The 22813-nt window shown below is 39.7% G+C and overlaps 1 protein-coding gene across 7 annotated transcripts in view; it reads left to right on the plus strand.

Annotated features, from left to right (window-relative positions):
* Window positions 1-22407, plus strand: part of Mindy3 (MINDY lysine 48 deubiquitinase 3) — a 76540-nt gene extending 54133 nt beyond the window's left edge. For all 7 annotated transcript variants that reach the window (XM_021185506.2, XM_021185512.3, XM_029472339.2 and 4 more), the window contains 5 exons: window positions 2312-2384; window positions 12110-12182; window positions 13817-13904; window positions 18703-18774; window positions 21467-22407. In XM_021185506.2, the coding sequence (XP_021041165.1) occupies window positions 2312-2384; window positions 12110-12182; window positions 13817-13904; window positions 18703-18774; window positions 21467-21616 (456 nt within the window). In that variant the 3' untranslated portion in view covers window positions 21617-22407. The remainder of the gene's footprint in view (window positions 1-2311; window positions 2385-12109; window positions 12183-13816; window positions 13905-18702; window positions 18775-21466) is intronic.
* The last annotated feature ends 406 nt before the right edge of the window (window positions 22408-22813 follow it).

Genomic DNA, 22813 nt, shown 5'->3' on the forward strand with positions numbered 1-22813 from the left:
ATAGCTGAGTAGTACTCCATTGTGTAAATGTACCATAATTTCTGTATCCATTCCTCTGTTGAGGGACATCTGGGTTCTTTCCAGCTTCTGGCTATTATAAATAGGGCTGCTATGAACATAGTGGAGCATGTGTCCTTTTTACCGGTTGGGACATCTTCTGGATATATGCCCAGGAGAAGTATTGCTGGATCCTCCGGTAGTACTATGTCCAATTTTCTGAGGAACCGCCAGACTGATTTCCAGAGTGGTTGTACAAGCTTGCAATCCCAACAACAATGGAGGAGTGTTCCTCTTTCTCCACATCCTCGCCAGCATCTGCTGTCACCTGAATTTTTTATCTTAGCCATTCTGACTGGTGTGAGGTAGAATCTCAGGGTTGTTTTGATTTGCATTTCCCTGATGATTAAGGATGTTGAACATTTTTTCAGGTGCTTCTCTGCCATTCTGTATTCCTCAGGTGAGAATTCTTTGTTCAGTTCTGAGCCCCATTTTTTAATGGGGTTATTTGACTTTCTGGAGTCCACCTTCTTGAGTTCTTTATATATATTGGATATTAGTCCCTTATCTGATTAGGATAGGATATTGGTGATGTGAGTTTTAAGAAGCATTGTTCAAGAAACTTGTTATGTTCTTAGTAGAATACTTACCTAGGGTAGATGAAGTCGTGGATTCTATCTCCACATCTTATAACCTGGAGAGAAGTGCATTTATATTATTTCAACACTCACTGGACAGGTGTCAGAAATCAGAAGTTCAAATAATCTTTACCTTCATAATGAGTTTATGGCCAACCTGCTATATGTGAGACTCTGTCCAAAAACAAAACAATGTTTGAAATAAGTAGGCAAACATGATTTACAGCTCTCTAGTGCCTACTAAAATTGCAAATTATTCTTCCTATGATCCAGCAACCCACAGTAGATCTCTCCCACAAATACAATTAAGCCTGCATAAGACTATTCCTTCACATTTCTTTGATGCATTGTTTATGATGGCAAAAGATTAGACAGAGCCCACGAATCCAGCAAGTAGGGAACTGAATCACAAATTCAGAACAGCATTGAAAATTAAACCAAAGACGACAGTGCTTGGCATGTGCAGAATAACACTTGAGTATGTAGGCATGGTCTTTGGGGTGGAAAGCATGAGATAACATCCACAACTGAAACACGTAAAATAGCAAGGCCTTTCACTCTTCTTTGATGGAGTACATAAAAGTACGTAAGTCTGGTGTGATTTCATTGCTTCAGTTCCCAGTCCTGAGTTTCATAAGAACAGTACATGCTCTTCCACCCTGAGGAAGGTGGTCCAGGAGCAGGTAAGACCTCCTCTCACTGGTTCTTTTTGTTCCTTCCTTCATAAATGAGATATGGGTGGGTAAGGCTACAAGTTAGAGTATCTTTCTTTGAAATTTGCCCATAAAACATTTTAAATTTTAACATTTATACCTCAAAGCTGTTGTGTTTTGTTTTCTGTGTTTGATTTGGTTTGAGATGATCTTGCTGTGTAGCCCCGATTGAGGGTTTGAGATGGTGTGAAAGGATGCCTGTTCTCTGATGAGGTGTGTCTCACCGAACACAAATATAATTGAAAGCTCACACAGAGGCTACAACCAGTCATCAACACAGGGCCCTCAATTCTGCTTTCTTGTCATCAGAAGTAGGATGACGCAGAGGCTTAGATATGAGCAATGAGGTTGTATAGAGAAGCAATAGCAACAGAGTGCTGTGAGTCTCTGCTGCAGCTTTGATGAGCAGTGATACCCACTGTGGTGAAGAAACTCAATCTATGAAGGATCTATAACCCTGCTATAATAACTCTTTGGAAGCTAAATTGGACATACAGAACGTGATACATGTGTTACATTGCTCTTTTCTAGTGTGGTAACTGGCATTACAGTCCTATGTATGCACTTTAGTTTTTGCTATTAGAAAAATCTCATAGTTTTGATTCCTTGAAAACTAGAGTGTTATGTCATATATTTTTTGTCATTGGAAATTAGAGGATATTTTAAGCTATGTATTTCTTTACATAGACAGTAGTATATAATACACTTACAGGTCATGGGTTTTCTGAATTTTAAATTTTATATTAATTGCTTTTATAATGTTGGCATGAAAAACTTTTAGCTTTTTGTGGCTTAAGTCTCATTTCCATCCTTGGGAAGTAAAGTTGGGCACTGGAGAGAGTTTGTGATTTCTCTGCCTACTCTCCTATGCTGCATTTATTCTGTCTACAAATGCCCCATGTGAGCATTCACTGTTGATACCACAGCGTTGCATCTGGTTGATAGTATTCATTTGATTTTTAGGATATGGCTTTAGTTGCCCCTGAAGCGCCTTCGGAACAAGCCAGAAGAGTTTTCCAAACCTATGATCCAGAAGGTAAGCATTCGTCAATACATTGTATGGCTCTATGTCTGAAGTATCAATACTTGGGTTGTACTCAAAAGATGAATTGGATTATTAAATGGAAAATAGGTGGTAGTTCTTTAAAAAAAAAAAAAAAAAAAAACCTTAGGAGAAGCAGCAAAAATGGAAATCAAAGAGACCAAGCAGCAAAGCTAGCAGACCATGGCTCCCATCAAATTCTACGGCTGAGTGAATGTGTTTCTTCAGATTCTGACTTTCTACTTATACTACGTGTCAAAGGTCAGGATTCACTTATGTAGTAGTGTTTCTTAGTTCCTGATCTTAATAAACATTGAATGACCAGATCAGGGCCTAGAGAGATGGCTCAGCAGTTAGAGCATTGCGCTGCTCTTTATAGAAGATCCAAATGTGGTTCCTAGTACCCATAGGTAGGCTCAGCTGCAAGTCCTGCTCCAGGGTATCGGATACTTATGGCCTACACACACAGACACACACACACACACACACACACACACACACACACACACACACGTAATTGAACAAAAAAACTTCATGTGAAAGAATATCATCCTGATCATTTACCTTCTGATCTCATATTTACTCTACCAAAGAGAGTTTTGAAAATGGCACATTTATATCATTTATATGTCCATCGAGGAGTTTTGATGGCCTTTTCTTTCTGTACTGAGTTAAAGATTATGCCTTAACCTTGTATCTGCCTCCCTTAAAGTCAACTTATTCTAACATAAGTCATCACATTGAAACCAAAGTTGTTAGGTCAGGGGAGTCCTTTGGAGCTCTGAAAACCTCAGTTGTTCCTGTGTCCTCTGTCTTCAGCAGGAAGCTCTTTACTCTTGACACCCGTCCTTCCCCTTAGCAAGGCTGCTTTCTAAGGGTTCTGCTCTCACTGCCTGGTCATGGAGCAGCATTGTTGATGAGTAACAGAAAAGGCTGAAAATGAAAAGTCATTGCAGTACTAAGCCTAAAGGGTGCTTAGCCGGGAGCATTGATGAGAAAAGACTTCCCTTCACTAAGGTAAATCATTATAGGAAGCGGTATTATTCCAGCGTGAAGAACATGTTTTGCTTGCTTATTTTTTATTTAATATTTTGGTTTATATAGCCTTGCTTTACTAACACATATACAAATTTGGAGATGAAAATATTTTTCCTTAATACTTTTTCCCTCTAGTAGAAGCATGAATTATATTGTTTAAATTATATTACATTCCTCACCATGACAATAGAATAAATGAATGGGCTTGTACTGGCCACCACCAGTAGCACTTTTTCAGGGACACCACATCTTATACCTGCTTTGTTTTATTTTTTTAAGACTTACTTTTATTTTGTATATGTGTATGTGTGTATGCCAAGCATGGGGGTTAGGTAATACCACGTGTATGCAGGTACTCTCTGAGGCAGAGAGGGTGTCAGGTACCCTGAAGCTAGAAATTAAAAGTGGCTTTGAGGCACCCAATGTGAATCCCCGCATTTTCTGCAAAAGCAACAAGTGTTCCTAACTACTGAGCTTTCTCGGCCCCTACATATCCCTTCTTAGAAACATAATGGTGCTAGTATCTGTGTGGAACATTACAACTTAGAAAACGTTTTACCTCCATGAATATATTAAAGCCATGTCATGCTTTAATTTAGTGTTAAACTTTTAATTTAATATTTACTTAACACTAATATTAATTTTAATATCATCTTAATAAACTAGTTTATTATTACTATTATCACTATTAATAATTGATATTATCAACTACTAGTGATTTAATATTAATTTAATAGTAAAGCCACCTGTATGTGGCTGGTGATATGGGTCAGTGAGGAAGTATTTGCTATGCTGGCATAAAGAATTAAATTTAGCTTCCCAAAACCCACATAAAGGTAGCCAGCCATGTTGGTGTGTGCTTGTGATTGCACTGCTGAGGACACGGAGACAGGAAGAGCTCTGAACCTCACAGGCTGGCCAGCTAGCCAAGCTAAATCATCGAGCTATGGGCTCAGTGAGAGACCTGCCTCGATAATAATGTGGAAAGGAAGTGAGGAAAACACCCAACATCCACCTCTCACCTACACACACATAAGTGTACACACACACACACACACACACACACACTTATGAATACACATAGACACCCACAGTGACACACACACAATCTTTGCCATGAATCTACGAGATAGATACTATCACCTTTTTCCCCAGTGTTGTTAAACTAACTTTGTATGTTTAACTTTCAAAGGTACGTATGTATTTTTAAGAACCAAGAATAGCTTCTAGATGTTCTAGACCAAGAAATCTCAACCCCTCCGAGATTACCAATGTCTGTGTTATGACTGAAGTCATAAAGATGCTCAAGCCGCTCTGAACTTGTTGGCATTAGACTACTGCTAAGAATTTGGTATTGACTCTCCATTTGCTTGAGCAATTAGAATAATATGTATTTTAGATTCTTCAAAATTCTAGAAACCTGCTACTTATTTGGATGTCAAACAAAGTTATGAGATCAAAGGTGTATTTTTTAAATTGCTAATTTCTCATTTGGAATATCATCAAAAGTTTAATTTTAGCAATGCCTTATTATACCATTTTAATTACTTGGCAGGGTTTCATGATTAAATCACAGATTAAAAAATGGCAATAATAAACAGCTGCTCAGAACATAGTTGGAACAGTTTATCAGGCAGCATACCCTTATGTACAAACTTTTAAGCACATCCACAGTTTTATCTGCTGATCATTTCATGGAGGAAAGTATTTGGATCTGGGCTTTGCTCTCAGGTAATTGCTATAATAGGAATTTTTCTTGAGTAGCAATGAAGTTAAAAGAATGAAGCTAGACTGACTGAAGTGTCCAGACAAAGGCAGCAGAGGCATTTTCTATTGTGCTTCCTAAGATGCTGAATGTCAGGTCAAGATCTGTGATGGCCAATAAGCAGGGGGACTTTTCCAGATTAGTGTTCCTGTCTGTTGGTGGCCAAATAAAATCTGTTTGACATTTAGAGGCTCTGGGCTTTTAGCTGTGACTTAACTAAGCAAAAATAATTTTTTTTCTATCTTTCCAATTCATCAAAGCAAGCTTATGGGCTTGAATGTCTTTGAAAGTGCTTTCAAACAAATTATTTTATTCTTTAGACCTCAAATTATTTGTAGCTGGACAAGTTGTAGTTACACTAACCCTTCATGTTAAAATCTGTGCACTTTTAATTATCACAAATGATCTGAAGCCGTTAAAGCAAGGTCAGTCTGTCTGGAAAAGGGTGACTTCTGATAGTCCTGACCTGCCTAGGCCTATAAAATGAGGCATCCCAGGTGAGCAGCTGCTTCCTTTATTCTGTAGTTTGTTGTAGGACTTTTAGACACATTTTTTAGAAAATTACCTAACCCTTGAAAAAAAACGTAATGTTGGTTGCTAATGGAAAGTAGAGGCAGTCTCCTGGAATGAGTGATTGTGCCTTGTGCGTGGAAGGGAATAAGCTAGTGACAGTTCAGAATCGCTGTCATTTCTAACTGCCCTCCAGAGCCTTTGCTTGTGTCATTGTACTTTTCACATCAGCAGAGTTGGGGCCACTTTCTACGCTGTTTTGTGTATATACAGCCACCATTTTTGTTGTCAACACTTAACTTCTTCATAATTTTTCAAATGTAAATACAACATTTCCATGTCATGCCTCTAGGTCTCCCATGTGCCTTCTCCTTGCTCTCTCAAATTCTTGTCCTCTTTTTTAATCATATGTTACATATGTATGTGTATGTATTCCTTGATCATAATTACAACCTGCCTAGTCTGTATAATTAGTTATTTGTGTGTATGTGACCTCAGGGCTGACCATTTGTGGATACTGAACTGAAGGGCTCTTCCCCATAGAAAGAAGGCTGTGCTCCCCTTCTCAGCACTTGTTAGTTGCCTGTAGTGCTTTGTCTAGGGTGGAGGACCTAAGATTTCCTCTTTCCATGGTACTGTGTTTATTGTTATCTGTGTTCAGGGCTTGTTTAGACAGACATGCTGTTGAGACTTCATGGATGTAGTTTTCCCTGGCATGTCTAGGAGATGATCTCTCTCAGCAGTTTGTTCCTTTGGCTCATACAGGTTTTCTGTCCCCTCTTGAACAATGTTCCCTGAGCCTTACGTACAGTCGTTGTGTTGCAAATATATGTTTGGGAGCTCTTATGTGTAATATGTCATCAGCAAATAGGGGTAGTTTAATTTCTTTTTCTGCTTAAACTCCTTTAATTTCTCTCTCTTGCCTTATTGCTTCAGATTGTGCTTCAAGTACTATATTGAAAAGGAATGGAGCTAGTGAACAGACTTGTCTTGTTTCTGGTTTCAGTGGGATTGCTGCCAGTTTCTGTCATCTTAGGATAAACTTAGCTATGGGTTTCTCATATATAACTTTTAGTATGTTGAGTGTCTTAGTTAAGGTTTTACTGCTGTGAACAGACACCATGAGCAAAGCAACTCTTTCTTTTTCTTTTTTCTTCTTTGGTTTTTCAAGACAGGGTTTCTCTGCATAGCCCTGGCTGTTCTGGAACTCACTCTGTAGACCAGGCTGGCCTCAAACTCAGAAATCCACCTGTCTCTGCCTCTGCCTTTGCCTCCCAAGTGCTAGGATTAAAGGCGTGCGCCACCACCACCCGACTTACAAAGCAACTCTTATAAGGACAATATTTGATTGGGGCTGGCTTACCTGTTCAGAGGTGCAGTCCATTATCATCCAGGCAGGAGCATGGCAGTGTCCAGGCAGGCATGCTGTATGAGGAGCTGAGAGTTCTACATCTTCATCTGAAGGCTGCTAGCAGAATACTGGCTTCCAGACAGCGAGGATGAGGGTCTTAAAGCCCACCATCCACAGTGACACACTTACTCCAATGAGGCAAAATCTCCTAATAGTGCCACTCCCTGAGCCAAACATATTCAAAGCACCACATTCTACTCCCTGGCCCCCATAGGCTTGTTCAAACACATGAGTCTCTGCATCTCCATGTCTGACAGCAGAGCAGTCTTCAGATCTCTACTCCCTTTTCATCTTTGTTGACTGCAACAAACTTTTTTCTCCTGTGCTCATTCCATTCCCCATTAGTAGCTTTCCTCAGCAGGTATCCCATGGCTCTGGCATCTTTTAAATCTTGGGGTCTCCAAGTGAACTTCAACTTCACAGCTTCTTGTTCCAGTGTCTGGAATCCACACATGATCTTCTGGGCTCCTCCAAAGGGCTTGCATCATTTCTCCAGCTCTGCCCTCTGTAGCACTCTAGGCTCTGGTTGACTCCACTCCAATGCTGCTGCTATTCTTGGTGGTGATCCCATGGTACTGACATTTCTAATACACTGGGGTCTTCAGCTGCAACTAGGCTTTACCAATAGCCTCTCATAAGATCTCTTCATGGCACCAAGCCTCAACTTCTTTGCATAACCCTTTCAATCCTGGTCCATCGTCTGCAACTAAGGCTGTACCTTCCTTCACCAGTGACATTCCCTGGCCTCTCACAGTGTCCCAGCCTCAGCTGCTCTCCACAACCCCTTCGTGCCTTCAAAACCAGTACCACTTAAATGATTCTTACACATTACCAAGTCGAGCTGCACCAGGAGGTACAATCTTGGCAATCTCTGGAACACAGCTTCTTTGTGCTCTCAGAAAACACTTCCCAGATTTCACATCAGTGATGATGGTCTCTTCTTAAACACTGCTAATTTCTTTTCTCCAGCTAACCAGCATCAACTATCCCAGTAATCGCTTCTATTCTTTACTCTACAGCTGGAGTCACATGGCTGAACCTGCATAGTTCTGCTGCTTGCCAGAGCTGGAACATGTCCCCATATTATACTATATTATATTATATTATATTATATTATCACCAGCTTTCTGTTTTCCAACTTTCACTCCCTAAGCTCAGCTGTCCTGGAACTTGCTCTGTAGATTGACCTTGAACTCAGATATCTGCATGCCTATTTTCTAAGTGCTGGGATTAAAGGTGTGGTTTACCACATAGAGGTTTTTTCTATCTAAAACTTGCTGTGTCTCAGGCTGGCCTTGAACTCAGAGATCTGCTTGCCTCTGTCTCCTAGAATTAAAGGCCTGAGCCTAAGCTTTTCATGGCCACTGTTCCTCAAGATCCAGAAAAAAAAAGTCCAAGTGAAAACAATATCCAAATAATAATAATGCCTAACATGATATAACTATTCCTTGTCCAATGGCAAACACACAAACAATAAGCTTGGCTGGGTGGGATTATGCCCTTACTCTGTTTATCTCCTTCAATACGGAATTCAGCTCCATTTCACTTCTTGGTGTCTGTTTATACTTGAACCATACATTTTATACTTTTCCTTTCTAAGTTTGCTATGCTTGTTCAAAATGTTCTTCCTGAAACTTAACCAGAGAACAAAGTCTCTGTTGGGCTTTCTTGAGACTTCCACTGTCAATGCAATTAATATAAATCTCTTTACCTTAGCCTCAGGTACATTCTTCAGACATGGGGCAAAAAGCAGCCATATTCTTCACCAAAATATCTCAAGAACAGTCTCAGCCACTATTAAAATTCTTCTCCTCTGAAACTTTTAGAGCCAGTCTTCCAGAGTTCAAATCACCCTCAGCAACAAAGTCTTCCATATTCCTACTAAGATAGCCCATTAAGCCACACTTAAAGCAGTCCACTTAGTCCAAAGTTCCCAATCCATATTCTTCCAAACAAAGTCATGGTCAGGCCTATCACAGAAATTACCCCAATCCCTGGTACCAACTTCTGTCTTAGTTAGGATTTTACTGCTGTGAGCAGTCACCATGAGCAAAGCAACTCTTATAAGGACAACATTTAACTGGGGCTGGATTACAGGTTCAGAGATTCACCCCACTATCATCAAGGCGGGAGCATGGCAATGTCCAGGAAGAGCTGGTACAGGAAGATGGTACAGGAAGAGCTGAGAGTTCTACATCTTTATCTGAAGACCAGAAGGAGAAGACTGGCTTCCAGGCAGCTAGGCTGAGGGTCTTAAAGCCCATGCCCACAGTGACACACACACCTATTCCAACAAGGCCACACTATCAATAGTGCCACTCCCTGGGCCAAACATATTCAAACCACCATAGCTGAGGTATGTTCCCTCTAGTCCTGCTCTCTCTAGACCTTTATTATGAAAGCATATTAGATTTTTGTCAAACAGTTTTTCTGCATATATTGAGATGATCATATGATTTTTATCATTAATTTCACTTACATGACTTACTACATTTGCTGACTGCTTGTGTTAAACCATCCCTACATGTTCAGCATAAAGCCACTTTGGTTATTGTGGATAATCTTCATGATATATGTCTGCACTTGGTTTGCCAGTATTTTATTAAGGATTTTTGAGTCTGTGTTTTTGGGGTATAATGGCTTATATTTTCCTTTGTGTGGGTCTTTACCTAATTTTGGTTTTCAAGTGGCAATGACTTCACAGATGGAGTATAGGATGTTCTGGCTGTTCCTCCCTCTCTCCCTCCCTCCCTTCTTCACTCTCTCCCTTCCTCCCCTCCCCCCATGCATCCTTTTCTTTTTTTCTGTCTTTTTTATTTGTTTAGTAATTTAACAAGGCTTGGTTGTAGATCTTTGACAGCCTGGTAGAATTATGTTGTGAATCCTTCATCCCTCTGGTTCTACACTGTTTTCAGTCGGAAGGTTTTTTTGTTACTGTTTCTATCTCATAATTTGTTATGGATCTGTTTAGGTTGTTGATCTCCTTTTGGTTTAATTTGGTAGTTTGGATGAATCTACAAATTCTTTTTTCTTTTTTTTTAAAGATTTTCCAATATTAGTATAGTTGTAATACAATATAATGTAGGCTTTTAAAGTATTCCCTTGTGATCTGAATTTCTCTGGTGTTTATTGTAATAATTCCCTATTCACGTCTGATTCTGATAATTTGGATCTGTCTTCCTTCCTTCCTTCCTTCCTTCCTTCCTTCCTTCCTTCCTTCCTTCCTTCTCTTTCTTCCAATGAGTTGAGCCAAGGGTCTGTCTTGTTATCATCTCAGAGAACCAGTTTTTAGATTTGTTTTCTGTTTTTCTATTCCTATAATTTCTACAGATTTTTATTTTCTCTCCTTGTTTACTGGTTCTGAGTTTCATTTGTTCTTGATTTTCAAATTTTTGAGATGCATCATTAAGTTATTTGTTTGTACTCTGCTTTTTTCATTTAGGCATTTGGCGCTAGAAAGTTCACACTTAAAGCTGCCCTTACTATGTCTCAGAGGTTTTGTGTTTTCATGTCGTTTGGGGAGCATTTTTATTCCTACCTTGATTTCTTCTTTGACCCATTTATCATTCGGAAATCAGTTATTTACACCAAGATTTTGTGTAATTATTAGAGATTTGCTTGCTATTTAAGTTTTGTTGCATTATGGCCAATTATTTGAACCTTTCTAAATTTAACATTTATGTTCCAGGTTGGGTTCTATTTTCGAGAAGTGTCTAAGGGCTGCTAAATAGGATATATATTGTTTGATCTTTGGGTGGAGTATTCTGTTAAGACCATTGGATGTATGGTATCATTTACTTCTGATGTTTCTCTGTTTATTTTTTTCAGAAGACTAATCTCTTGGAAAAAGTGGCTTGTAGAAACCACATATTAATGAACTGAATGCTAATCTCTGTCTGCTATGGACGTAGTAGACTAGGACAGAGCACAGGATGTATGGGCCAGGTTGGGCCTGAAGGTTGGATTTTGCTTAGGTAGAATGAAGTCAGATGAACTCCTGGGGCCGGATTGGCACACAGAATGTGAATTCTGGTGTATACCTTGAATATGAAGGCAGATCTGAGGTTGGGAGAGGTATATGGAGCAGACAAACCATCAGATGGAGTTCCTGGCTAGACGCTGGTACAAGATGGATAGAATGTAGCTGGGCAGAGAGATTAGATACAGAGAGGAAGGAGCCTGCAGACTGTAAGCAGGTGGCATGCTCTTATGTTGAGCCTGGAATTTGCAGACAGCACATTTGCCTCCACTACATTTCAGCTTTAGCTTTTTTATGCAGGTGTGTTGGTGATATTTTTGTCATGTTTAGTTGGAATGTTTTTTAACTGAATCTGTAGCTATTAGTTAATGTGAAGCCTATTTCGAGATTTTTTTTCTTAGTTTTACACCATCAGTTATCTAAATAGAACTGGATCACTACATTTAGTAAAATGAAACTGTAACAAACAGAATTTGTGCTGGGTGGTAGTGACTCATGCCTTTAATCCCATAAGTCTGTAGGCAGAGACAAGAATAAGTTTGAGACCAGCTAGGTCTACAGAACATGTTCCAGAACAGCCAAGGATACACAGAGAAACTCTGTTTTAAAAACAAACAAACAAACAAACAAACAAAAGAATTGTAAATAATTCTGTTCACTTGATTTCTTCATAACAATTTAAAAATTTAGCTAATTCCTGAGTAATGTTGTTAAGTGGAAAGAGTTTTTACCCATTTGCCGGTTTGTCAAGCTCCTCTATTAAAAAATAGGTTAACTTTAAAGTTTAATTGGAGTTCATAAGTCAATTTTTTTCCTCCCTTGAAGATAAATCTTTGATTATATGTCTAAGAAAATTCATCTGAGCAAGTACCTAGGAGCAATGAGCTTTACTGCTAAAAAAAAAAAAAAAAAAAAAGAGTTCTTCAACTCTTTGTATTCCTATGAAGTCATCCGCTCCTCCCCAGAACCTGATCAGAAATGTTCGTATTCCAACTTCTCTTTAATATGTTTTCCAGATAATGGATTCATAGCTGACTCCCTTCTAGAAGATGTCATGAAAGCCTTGGACCTTGTTTCAGATCCCGAGTAGTGAGTGCAACTGGAAGTGTTATTTTGATCTATCAAAAAATATTCTATCAAGTTGAAACAGTATATACATTTTTATGCTATATGCTAAACCTATATAACAAAACAATAAAAATTTAGGGAAAAAGACCTAATCCAATTTGAGGACAGAAGTTAATATACCTATATTATACATACTGTTGCTTCTTGACACTATGTTGGGTTGTCTTGGTTTTTAAAATAAGTCTTTCACTATAATTTGATTTTTTTCTATCTAAAAAGACTTTGGTTTTTGAGATTATATATATATATATATATATGTGTGTATATATATATACATATATATATATGTATATATATATATATATATATCAATTGAAAATAGTCACATTGCCTTTGCCTCAGATCACAATCTAATGGCCTTCCTCAGACCCTCTGAATCCTTTGCATGGAGCAGGCAGATGATACCAGAAGATACCAAGGCTATGATAGTCATGCTCTAGCATCTCCTAGAGCAGAGGCCACATGTCACTGAACCTGGCTAGAGACCTCACACAGATGTAACTTTCATAAGACATATTTTAAAAGTTTTACCCCTAAACACATCGCTCAAGTTCCATTTCTAATAAAACAAACAAACAAAAACCCTTGAACTCACTTAGTCCAAACAAGTAGAGGAAAGGGAGAAACAGATAACTGCCCAGCTCTGGGACCTTCCCAGGAAGGGAATCCTTAAACCCTTTTGTCTGGCTCCTGTTCAGTCCTTCTCCAGCTGTCTGTTGGTAAAGAGCTTGAACCACAGACTCCCCTGAGCACTGGTGAAGTACCCTGGGCAAGTTGATCAGCCACAATGCCTCATAACCCCCAAATATGGCTCTCTGCTTGTTACATAGTGGGCTAAGTTTAACTTGGTATTTAGAGTTTGAAATGGCATTGGGGGAAAACCTCTACGTAGACAGACTGTTGATGGTTTCACCCTTTGAACTTCACTCTCTGTTCCCCTGCCTCCTAGAGCTGCTCACTCCCGACACTCTCCACCAGCCTCCATTACACCTGATTGGCAGGAGCTGGACCACAAGGGCAATGACAGTCACTGCAGTTTCCTAGACTCAAGCTTTTATGTCTGTGTCCTTCAAGTTAGATTGTCCACGGATGTTAAGCATCTATCTCATCTAGTTCTTAAAGTAACATTCTGAAAGGCATGCTCTTCTTATCTGATTTACCATTGCCTCTTGGCTTGCTCTAACTCCTGGAGCCTAAAATGGTTTTTTTTTTTTGAGAAGTAAATGCTCTATTTGATTGTTGAATTCAGTACCTAGGAAGCAAAGAGAATCTGTCTTTGGGAGGTTGTACCCTGAGTTTATAAACCTTGGTTTTGAAATTACTTTACCTAATAAGGAACAATATTCTAAAGTCGCCATCATAATTTAAATTTTAAATAGTAACAGATTACTCTGATTTAAAAATAGCTAAATTTTGGCAAATTAAATGTCATTCCTGTGTATTTGTCATTAAAGTTCTAAAAAGAACAGCTCTTAGGATTTTGGCATCCAAAAGTGTAGCACCAGAAATTTAATCATGAAAGAGCAAAATAGTTTTGTGGTGTTTTGTCTTTTTTGGTATTCACTGTTTTTCTCTTTCTTTTTTTCTCCCTATAGTATAAATCTCATGAAGAATAAATTAGATCCAGAAGGACTAGGAATCATATTGTTGGGTCCATTTCTTCAAGAATTTTTTCCTGATCAGGTAACATATTCCACAGAATATATGGACTCATTTGTTCTGTTGAGATGATCATCTGTGGACAAGATTTTTTCCCCTAAAGTGTAGATATGAGACTAAGAAAAAAAATCTATTATATAAAGGCCTTTCCATGCAGAGGTCAGAAAGATAGGAGCCCATATGCTGTGTAGTGCTCAGAAAACACACGTGTCAGTACACTGATATAGTGCCTGGGGTGAGGTGGGTGTCTCAGTGGGTGCCAACACATTGATACAGTTCTCAGAGGGCAACTTTGTATTCTATTACAGTGCTGCAGTGCTCTGATGTGTAAGTACTGGTACAGTGATAGAGTGTGAGTGTGTCAGCACAGTGGTACAACGCACAAAGTGATTCTGCGTGCGTGCGTGCGTGTGTGTGTGTGTGTGTGTGTGTGTGTGTGTGTGTTAGCAGCTTACCCCCCTCATCTCATCGGGTACATGCTGTGTCCTGGTACAGTTGTATAGACCTCAGAGTATGCATGTCAGTAAGTGATACATGTGTGCTATGTGTGTTCGTGGAACCACACACTCCTCTAATTTGGAGGCCTTATGTCACTACAGTGCTACAATTCTCCGAGGCTATCAGTGTACCAGTACATTATTTAGTATTCAGAATTCTGATGGGTGGCAGAGAATGGTATAAGACTAAAAAAGAAGGGTCAAGCCAGATGTGCATATAATAGAAACATCACACTGCTTCCTCTGAGCCCACGCTCACACTCTCAGGGCCTGCCGATTAGCATGCATCTTAGGACACTGCCAAAGAAGGGAAGGGTAGGGGCTTCTAGTAATGAGCCTGAGTTCTAGAAGAAAAGGGTGAACAGAGTGGCTTTGTTTGTAGTGGAGCAGCACTGACTCCTCTAAGGACAAGTCTTCCATTGGGCTTTGATGCTTCAGTTAGCCGGCTCTGTTCTCACACCCTTGGGTTGTGCCTGCGTTGGTGGCAGACTACGCATAGGTCTTTGTCTTTGGTCTACATGAAACTTGTTTTACCACTGAGCTAGTCAACGTAATAATCATGGTCACATCATATCAGCAGTTTAAATTGTTCCAATAGAAAATGCCAATTTTGTGTAACTATGTAGTTATTTAATATTGATGTGCTTGCTAAATTGATATCTTGGGTACAAATCAGACTTGACCAGAGTAATTGGCATTGGTGGCATTTGGTCTTGCTTTAGTAGAGAACATAGGTTCCTGTTGGTTATTATGAATAATGGAAGTGAGTAGTACAGTTCAGAAAGCAATCAATACTCTAATGGCATAGGAAATTGAGCTTTGCAAACTTTGGCAAATAATTTGTGAAAAAAAAAAAAGACAGAACAAACTTTTTTTTTCTAACATTGAAAGGGCACTGTTAGATTAAAATGTTCAGTGTATTCCCATTGGGCTTTCCTGAAAGTCCCTTTTTAGAGTCTAAAATACTTCAGATGTGTCAATGGATGGTCAGTTATAGGATAGTAAAGGTTTGAAGCAATATTTGAAGCTGGGGTTTTTATCCCAAGAAGGCTGATGCCAGGACATTATTGGAAATACTGAATACTATGTTTTAAGTATAAAGCACGTCTGTATGGGGTGGGGTTGAAAACTGCTTGTGCAGTGTCAGACAGTTACAGGTTCCTTCGGCCGCATGTGTGCTGATTACATGATGATGACTAACATTAGTATGACTTGTTAGCTCAAGGAATTGGTAGTTTTATGTTTTGTGAATTTTTTTGCATATACATTTCTTTTTCTTTTTTTCTTTGATAAAATGCTTTATTAGATATTTTCTGTATTTACATTTCAAATGTTATTTCCTTTCCTCATTTCCCCTCTGAAAATCCTCCTATCCCATCCCCCCTCCCCCTGCTCACTAACCCACCCACTCCTGCTTCCCTGTCCTGGCATTCCCCTACACTGGGGAATCGATCCTTCACAGGACCAAGGGCCTCTCTTCCCATTGATGTCTCACAAGGCCTTCCTCTGCAACATATGTGGTTGGAGCCTTGAGTCCCTCCATGTGTACTCTTTGATTGGTGGTTTAGTCCTAGGGAGCTCTAGAGTTACTGGTTAGTTCATATTGTTGTTCCGCTTGTGGGGCTGCAAAGCCCTTCAGCTGCTTGGGTACTTTCTCTAGCTCTTTCACTGGGGGACCCTGTGCTCTGTCCAATGGATGACTGTGATCGTCCACTTCTATATTTGTCAGTTCTTTGAGGATGCACATAATGAATGTGGTCATTTCTGCCCCAGGGACATGTGCCCTTTTGGTTTGATCTAGTAGCCCATTGACTCCATTGAGGGTAACTGCCTTTGTGGCAGTGTTCCTTGAGGTGGTAGAAGAATGTACTAGTTCCCTGCTACTCCACAGGAAATGTCTCCCCCATGGATCTAGTGAATCAGGAGCTGCGGGGACAGAGCACAGCAGTGTTGTAGCACCTGTATGTGACTCTAATGGATTTCCACCTTAGCACATTAGCACAGCTGCCTGCCTCACAGGAGACTTTCCCATTTCTACCTATTTCCATTGTGTGGGAACTAAGACCCCTGTGTCACACTTGCCTTCCCACGTAAGCTACACCACTGGTGTCCTATCTGTACTCAGTGCACGCCAGCACTGTCCCTCACACCACCAGCATCCTTGGCCAGTGTCCTGCCTAACAGATGAGTAGAAGGTCTGCTCAGCAAACATGTTTGGGTAGCGAAGAGTGCATAAAGGAAATGACAGAAACAGGTTAAAATTGCAACGAGGAAAAGAGTTAAGTCAGTCAGCTTTCCTAAGCAAGCTTCAGCTAGCTACAGTGGAAGGGTTTGTGGTGTTAGGAGAGAGAAGCCAGAACAGCAGAAGCAGCTGTCTTCATTAAGCATATCCTGTATGCCTTATAAATGGAGTACAATTATCCTAGCATTTTTGGTAGTGAAGATCAGAAAATGTATAAAAAGGTTTGATGTCATTCAGCTGGTACCTGGCTGACCTGAGAGTCCATCACTTCTCCCTCCCCCCAGAAGGAAAAGTGCTTGCAGCAACTACAGCCTTTGTGGTGTTTCCATATGCCACCTGATTGATTAGTTATTCCCTAGAGAATACAAATAGGACTCAAGGAAGGAAATGTTTAATTTATAAGTTAAAATTGTCAAAATCAAGAACCAAATCACTGTCATCTAAGTAATGACAGTGATCATGAGTACAATTAAGGAAACAGTCACCTAAATGATGAAAGCTTAGATTGTAGCTGGGAAGTGTTAGAAGCGAATGTAAAATGTAAAGGCTTCCACAATAACAACCCAATGATATAAAGTCACTATTCTCAAACTAATTGAGAAAGCTTTGACTTACAGCTTCCAGAGGAGTAAGATAACCAGCTTGTATGTTCAGAAAAAAAAAAAAAACTTTACAGGAAAGATGTGGGATGGGTCTTAAAAAATGCAGAAGGGGCATTTTAGAAAGAAATGTGTCATTCTTGTTTGAACCGGAACTCAAAACCTGCTCCCAGAGCCTGAAGCCTCGAGGAAGCCCTAAACCCTTCCCAGAGCTCTCCACCTTCCTCACTCTCTCAGCAAAGCTGCATCCTTTTAACCCATCTTTTGCTAGGTGCTAAAGCAAGAGTTGCCAGCAGCTCACTTCCCACCAAGTAGGAAAGCTCTTTGGAGGGCCTGTGGCCCAGCTGGGTTCATATCAATCCTTTCTTATGTCAGGAATGGCCAGGGAGACAGGCTGGAGAGCAGGAAATGGTCTACAGGAAATCAGCCAAGAGCCAGGCACTTTGGGTGGGAATAAAGTCTTGTTAGGCATGATATGTTTTGATTTCTGTGAAATGATATTGTTTAATGGAAACTTCTGATTCACTATTGTGGGCTGAATTGAAGCTATTGGTGAATGTGTATTTGTGGTTTAAATAGAGGTGGTGTTGCTTTGTTCTACACTGAGGAGCAAATGTTTTGCAGGATGCATTTTAGGAGATCCTTGTTAGGCGCTTGTCTTTTTTTTTTTTTTTTTTTTTTTTTTTTGGTATTTTCCTCATTTACATTTCCAATGCTATCTAAAAAGTCCCCCATACCCTCCCCCGCCCCCACTCCCTTACCCACCCACTCCCACTTTTTGGCCCTGGCATTCCCCTGTACTGGGGCATATAAAGTTTGCAAGTTCAATGGGCCTCTCTTTCCAGTGATGGCCGACTAGGCCATCTTTTGATATATATGCAGCTAGAGTCAAGAGCTCTGGGGTACTGGTTAGTTCATAATGTTGTTCCACCTATAGGATTGCAGATCCCTTTAGCTCCTTGGGTACTTTCTCTAGCTCCTCCATTGGGGGCCCTGTGATCCATCCAATAGCTGACTGTGAGCATCCACTTCTGTGTTTGCTAGGCCCCAGCATTGTCTCACAAGAGACAGCTATATCTGGGTCCTTTCAGCAAAATCTTGCTAGTATTCAATGGTGTCAGCGTTTGGAAGCTGATTATAGGATGGATCCCTGGATATGGCAGTTTTTAGATCCATCCTTTCGTCACAGCTCCAAACTTTATCTCTGTAACTCTTTCTATGGGTGTTTGTCCTTTTTTTAATGTAATGCACACATCTACTTAAGGGAAGAGCGAGTGCAAAAGAGCTCATGCTGGGCAGGGCTTCCCTGTCCAGAGGCAACTTCCCTCTCTCAACCCTTCTGGCAGCTAACTCTATACACACTGTCTTTATCGAGTGAGTTCCCAATAACAATAAAGATTAATAGATTTTCATCTTTATATCATTAGAAATTGCTCGATAAAATGATATAACTTAAAGTTTTAATAGTCCTTTATTTATAATAGGGCTCCAGTGGTCCAGAATCTTTTACTGTCTACCACTACAATGGATTGAAGCAGTCAAATTATAATGAAAAGGTATGAGAATTCACATAGTAGTTTGTCTTCAGCTGGGTTGATGAACTAAATGGGCATGACTGTGTCTGAGTCCCCTGCATTTGAAACTTCAGGATGACGTTCCAGGAGTCTCCCTGCTGCAGCACGTGTGTAAGAACTGGCTATATTCAATTTGAATAAGCTGTAACCTGCCTTCAAGCTCTGCATGGATCTATGGAGCATTTATTTCACTGCGACAAAATAACTATATGTTTACTCTGTACACAATGTTACGCTGGACTGTGGCTTTATTTCCAAGTCAGCAGTTCTCGGTAATCCAAAGAAGGTTGTTATTTAAATGCAGAAGTAAATAACGCTGACTTGTTTTGATGTTGCTTTTGTTTTATTTACCAAATGGCTGTATTGAGTGTTTACCTAGTCTTTAGTTGCACACCACTGTCTGAGGTCAGTGTTGTCTGTATGTGGCTGCTTTGCAGAGGGGCCTCAGCACAGGGAAGCAGCTGTCCAGGGCCAGGAAACGGCAGAGCTGGGATCGAGGCCTGTCAAATGTAGTCCAGAGCCTGTGCTTTTCATCACTTTGCTTTGCTCCTCTCCTTTCTAAGTCTTGGACGGAGGCACACGGATGCCTGTGTCTGGCTGTACCAGCCTGCTTGTCTGAGCACTTCCCTCTTTTGAATGAAATGCCAGTTTTTGTGTTCTAGTGGCAAGTCTGTTGTCTTTACATTTATTCTGAAAAAAGCCACAGTCTTTTATTAGGAGTTATGCCTTTTCAATTTGATTTCATGCTGTTTGGAGGATGGCAACAGAAACAAGATCATAATGTAAATTACATACTTTACTAAAACCAAACTAAAAGGCTAATTTTTACTTTTATTTTCATAACAAAATATAAATCAAAACCTTTCATATTCCCAAAAATCATTTCCTGAGTTTATTACCATCTGTAATATTGTACAATCAGTAAGAGCCCCTGCGTGCTGTATCTTATTGTGTATTAATGAATGCTCGCCTAGTTGTTGAAGTTTGCCTAGCTTCATCATCACGAAATATTAATTCACTGCCACAATCCCTGCAAGGTAGTTAAATATTATCCATATTTTACAGATGAGGCCTCTGAGACAGGGAGATTAAGTGACTCACCCAGAGTCACACAGCAAGTCATTGACAGAGCAGGGATTGGAACTGAGTTCCTGATTCCCAATCCTGTCCTTGGTCTTCTTGGCCACGCTACCTGTATATAGTAAGTCTTCAAATCATGCTTGTGACAAGCATTTGACATACTAACACAAGATCAGAGATTAAGATATATGGACAATTAACATGACATACTATGTAACAACCGTAAAAGCAACGCATGCATCTCATTTATACAAAAGTATAAGGTCCTGAAATTATGCAGGGGCTATAAAAAGGCCTGAGTGCTCAGTCAAGTCCCACTCAAGATAGCAGGCTAAACAAACAAAGAGAGGACTGCTAGTCCAGGCCGCAGCCACTGTGGAAAGCACAGATTAGATCCCACTGCTTTGCAGAGGGTTCCTGCTCTGATGCGGTGAGCAACTGGGGAACCAGGCCCAGTCCTGACTTATATCCCTTTAGACAACTCTTTAGAAAGTAGCACTTTTGTTCTGAGGTTGAAAACTGTGAGTTGTAATTTTAATATGAAAATTGTATTTCACCGTAATGCCTTTGGACGTCCCTAAAAAAAGCCAAATTTTGTGACCTAGTAGTAGAGCATTCTTTGCCTCGGCAGCTGTGTTTTTAAGGGAACTCTTGCTGAAAGCTGATAAGCTTGTTTCTTTTGGCTCCTTGGTCACATAGCTTATGGCTTTTATGTTAGAACAGAATTGCAATCATGTGTATCAGACACTGAGTGGGTAAAAATAGCTACACATACTCTGGAAGAGGGCAGTCCATAGCCACCCCTTTCAATTACATATTTAATATAAAATTAACCCAACTTGAATTCTTGATAGTGAGTTAGGGTTCTACTAGTATGTCAAATAATTTCACGTATTTTCTTTGAAAAAAAGAATAAGCAAAATAATGTTTTCTGGTATCTTCCCAACAAATTATATCAAATATGATTATTTCCACAGGTTAGTTTACCCTGTCATCCTTCCATGACTCTTGTGTCTGTCCTCACATCTTTTGTGATTTTTTTTCTTCCATGATTTTCATACAATGTAAAATATACTCAAGAACTACATTTCAAAAACCATTCATTCCAGAGACAGCAGATTCCATTAGCATGCATGCACGTCATCTTCCAATCTGAAGTGCACAGAAGTACAAGTCAGAGGGCACAACAACTCTCTGTTGAGTAGCAGGAGCAACTGATTGCCTTGGTAGCCCAGCCAGAGGAAGCACAGCATGCCATGTGGACAGTGGGGGAAGACACGCCCTGGTGTCTATCATTTGAAGAATGATTTGTCATCTAAAAGTGTATGCTTGTGATTCACCTATTTTTGTTTTTTTTTGTCTTGATCTGGAATTGTCAGTTTTACCAGTTAACTAACAATTAAAATGTATGTTACCATCTCATTTACAAGTTTGTTTTGCAGTTGCTCTAGTTGGGTATAATTCCTACGAAAAGAGTTAGCTATGAAGCTCCACACAACTTGCTTTTAGAAATGCACTTGCCTGTGACGCTGTCTGTAGCTACGGAGAACTGGCTATGAACATTAACTGACCTCCTGGCTTTTCCTCTCGGCAGGTAATGTATGTGGAAGGGACTGCAGTGGTTATGGGTTTTGAAGACCCCATGCTACAGACAGACGACACTCCTATTAAACGCTGTCTGCAAACCAAATGGCCATACATTGAGTTACTGTGGACCACAGACCGCTGTCCTTCGCTCAACTGAGTTGCCTGAGTGTTTGTAAGGAAGATTGTCAAACCAGGTGTCGAAAGGGGACTCATGACTGGCTACATAAAGCTAAACACTGGTATTGTTAATTAACTATAAATAACAATTAAAAACACATTTTTCAGTGTTTAAGATATGTTTAAATTATTTGTTCTAAAGCTTTATGTTAAAGGTTATCCTATTTTACTCCTTTCTGTGAAATTTACTAACAAAATTAAGCTTTAATTAAAGTTCATCGCTTCTGCAGTCAGGGAACTGGTTGTTACCAGATTATAAACACAATATTATAGCATTTTTATAAATGGGATCAGTCACAAAAACCTGCCTGGAATATCATTTCATTCATTTTATTTTACTGTATTATTTTAGCAGCCTTCATATCAAAATGCAGAAGTCAATTTTTGTTAATTTTGTTTTTCATCAGAAATACTAATAAATCACAAATTATAGGCCCTGGCTATTTGGTAACTAATTTAACTATAGCATGTTTACCAAAAAAATAAAATAAAATAAAATTTTTTTAAAAAAGGATACTATGTGGGAACTTCTATTTGTTCACAAGCGCACAGGAATGTGTTTTTTACAACGATACGGGAAGAATCTGTTTGCTTTGTGGGCTTAATATTATCACTTTCACTGTATTGCTAAGTACACTCTCCTGCAAGCCAGCTTTCTTGTATATTTATAAGTATGGTAATGCATGAGAATCTCTACTGTTACATTAGCATATTGCATTATTTATTATGGCCCCAGCTAATACGGTAAATAAAGACTTTTCTTTAACTACATCCTTGCACTTTTACATTAGTGACTCAATATCACCAAGTGCTCATAATGATTTCTGCCGTCAACTCTACAAACAAAATGTTCCTCCTGGAAATCTCACTGCTGCTGCGTGAAATGGTGCAGCATAATACTTTGTATGAATTTTACAAAGTGTCACTCAACACGTAGAATGAGGACTAAGGATGTAACTCAGGAGGTAGGGTGCCTATCACACATGAAGCCCTGTGTTCAGTCTTCAGTACAGTGTAAATTGGGCATGGTATTGCACACCCACTTAGCACTTCAGAGTTGAAAGTAAAGATCAAGAAAGAGTTCAGGATGAGATCGAGGCCAGCCTCGGGGTACTTGAAACCCTGTCTTTGGAGAGAAACCCTGCAAAGTTCAGAGAGATAGCTTGCCTACTGCTCC

The sequence above is a fragment of the Mus caroli genome, unplaced genomic scaffold (genome assembly GCF_978045245.1).
Source record: "Mus caroli unplaced genomic scaffold, Mus_caroli_1 scaffold_2, whole genome shotgun sequence".
Lineage (NCBI taxonomy): Eukaryota > Metazoa > Chordata > Mammalia > Rodentia > Muridae > Mus > Mus caroli.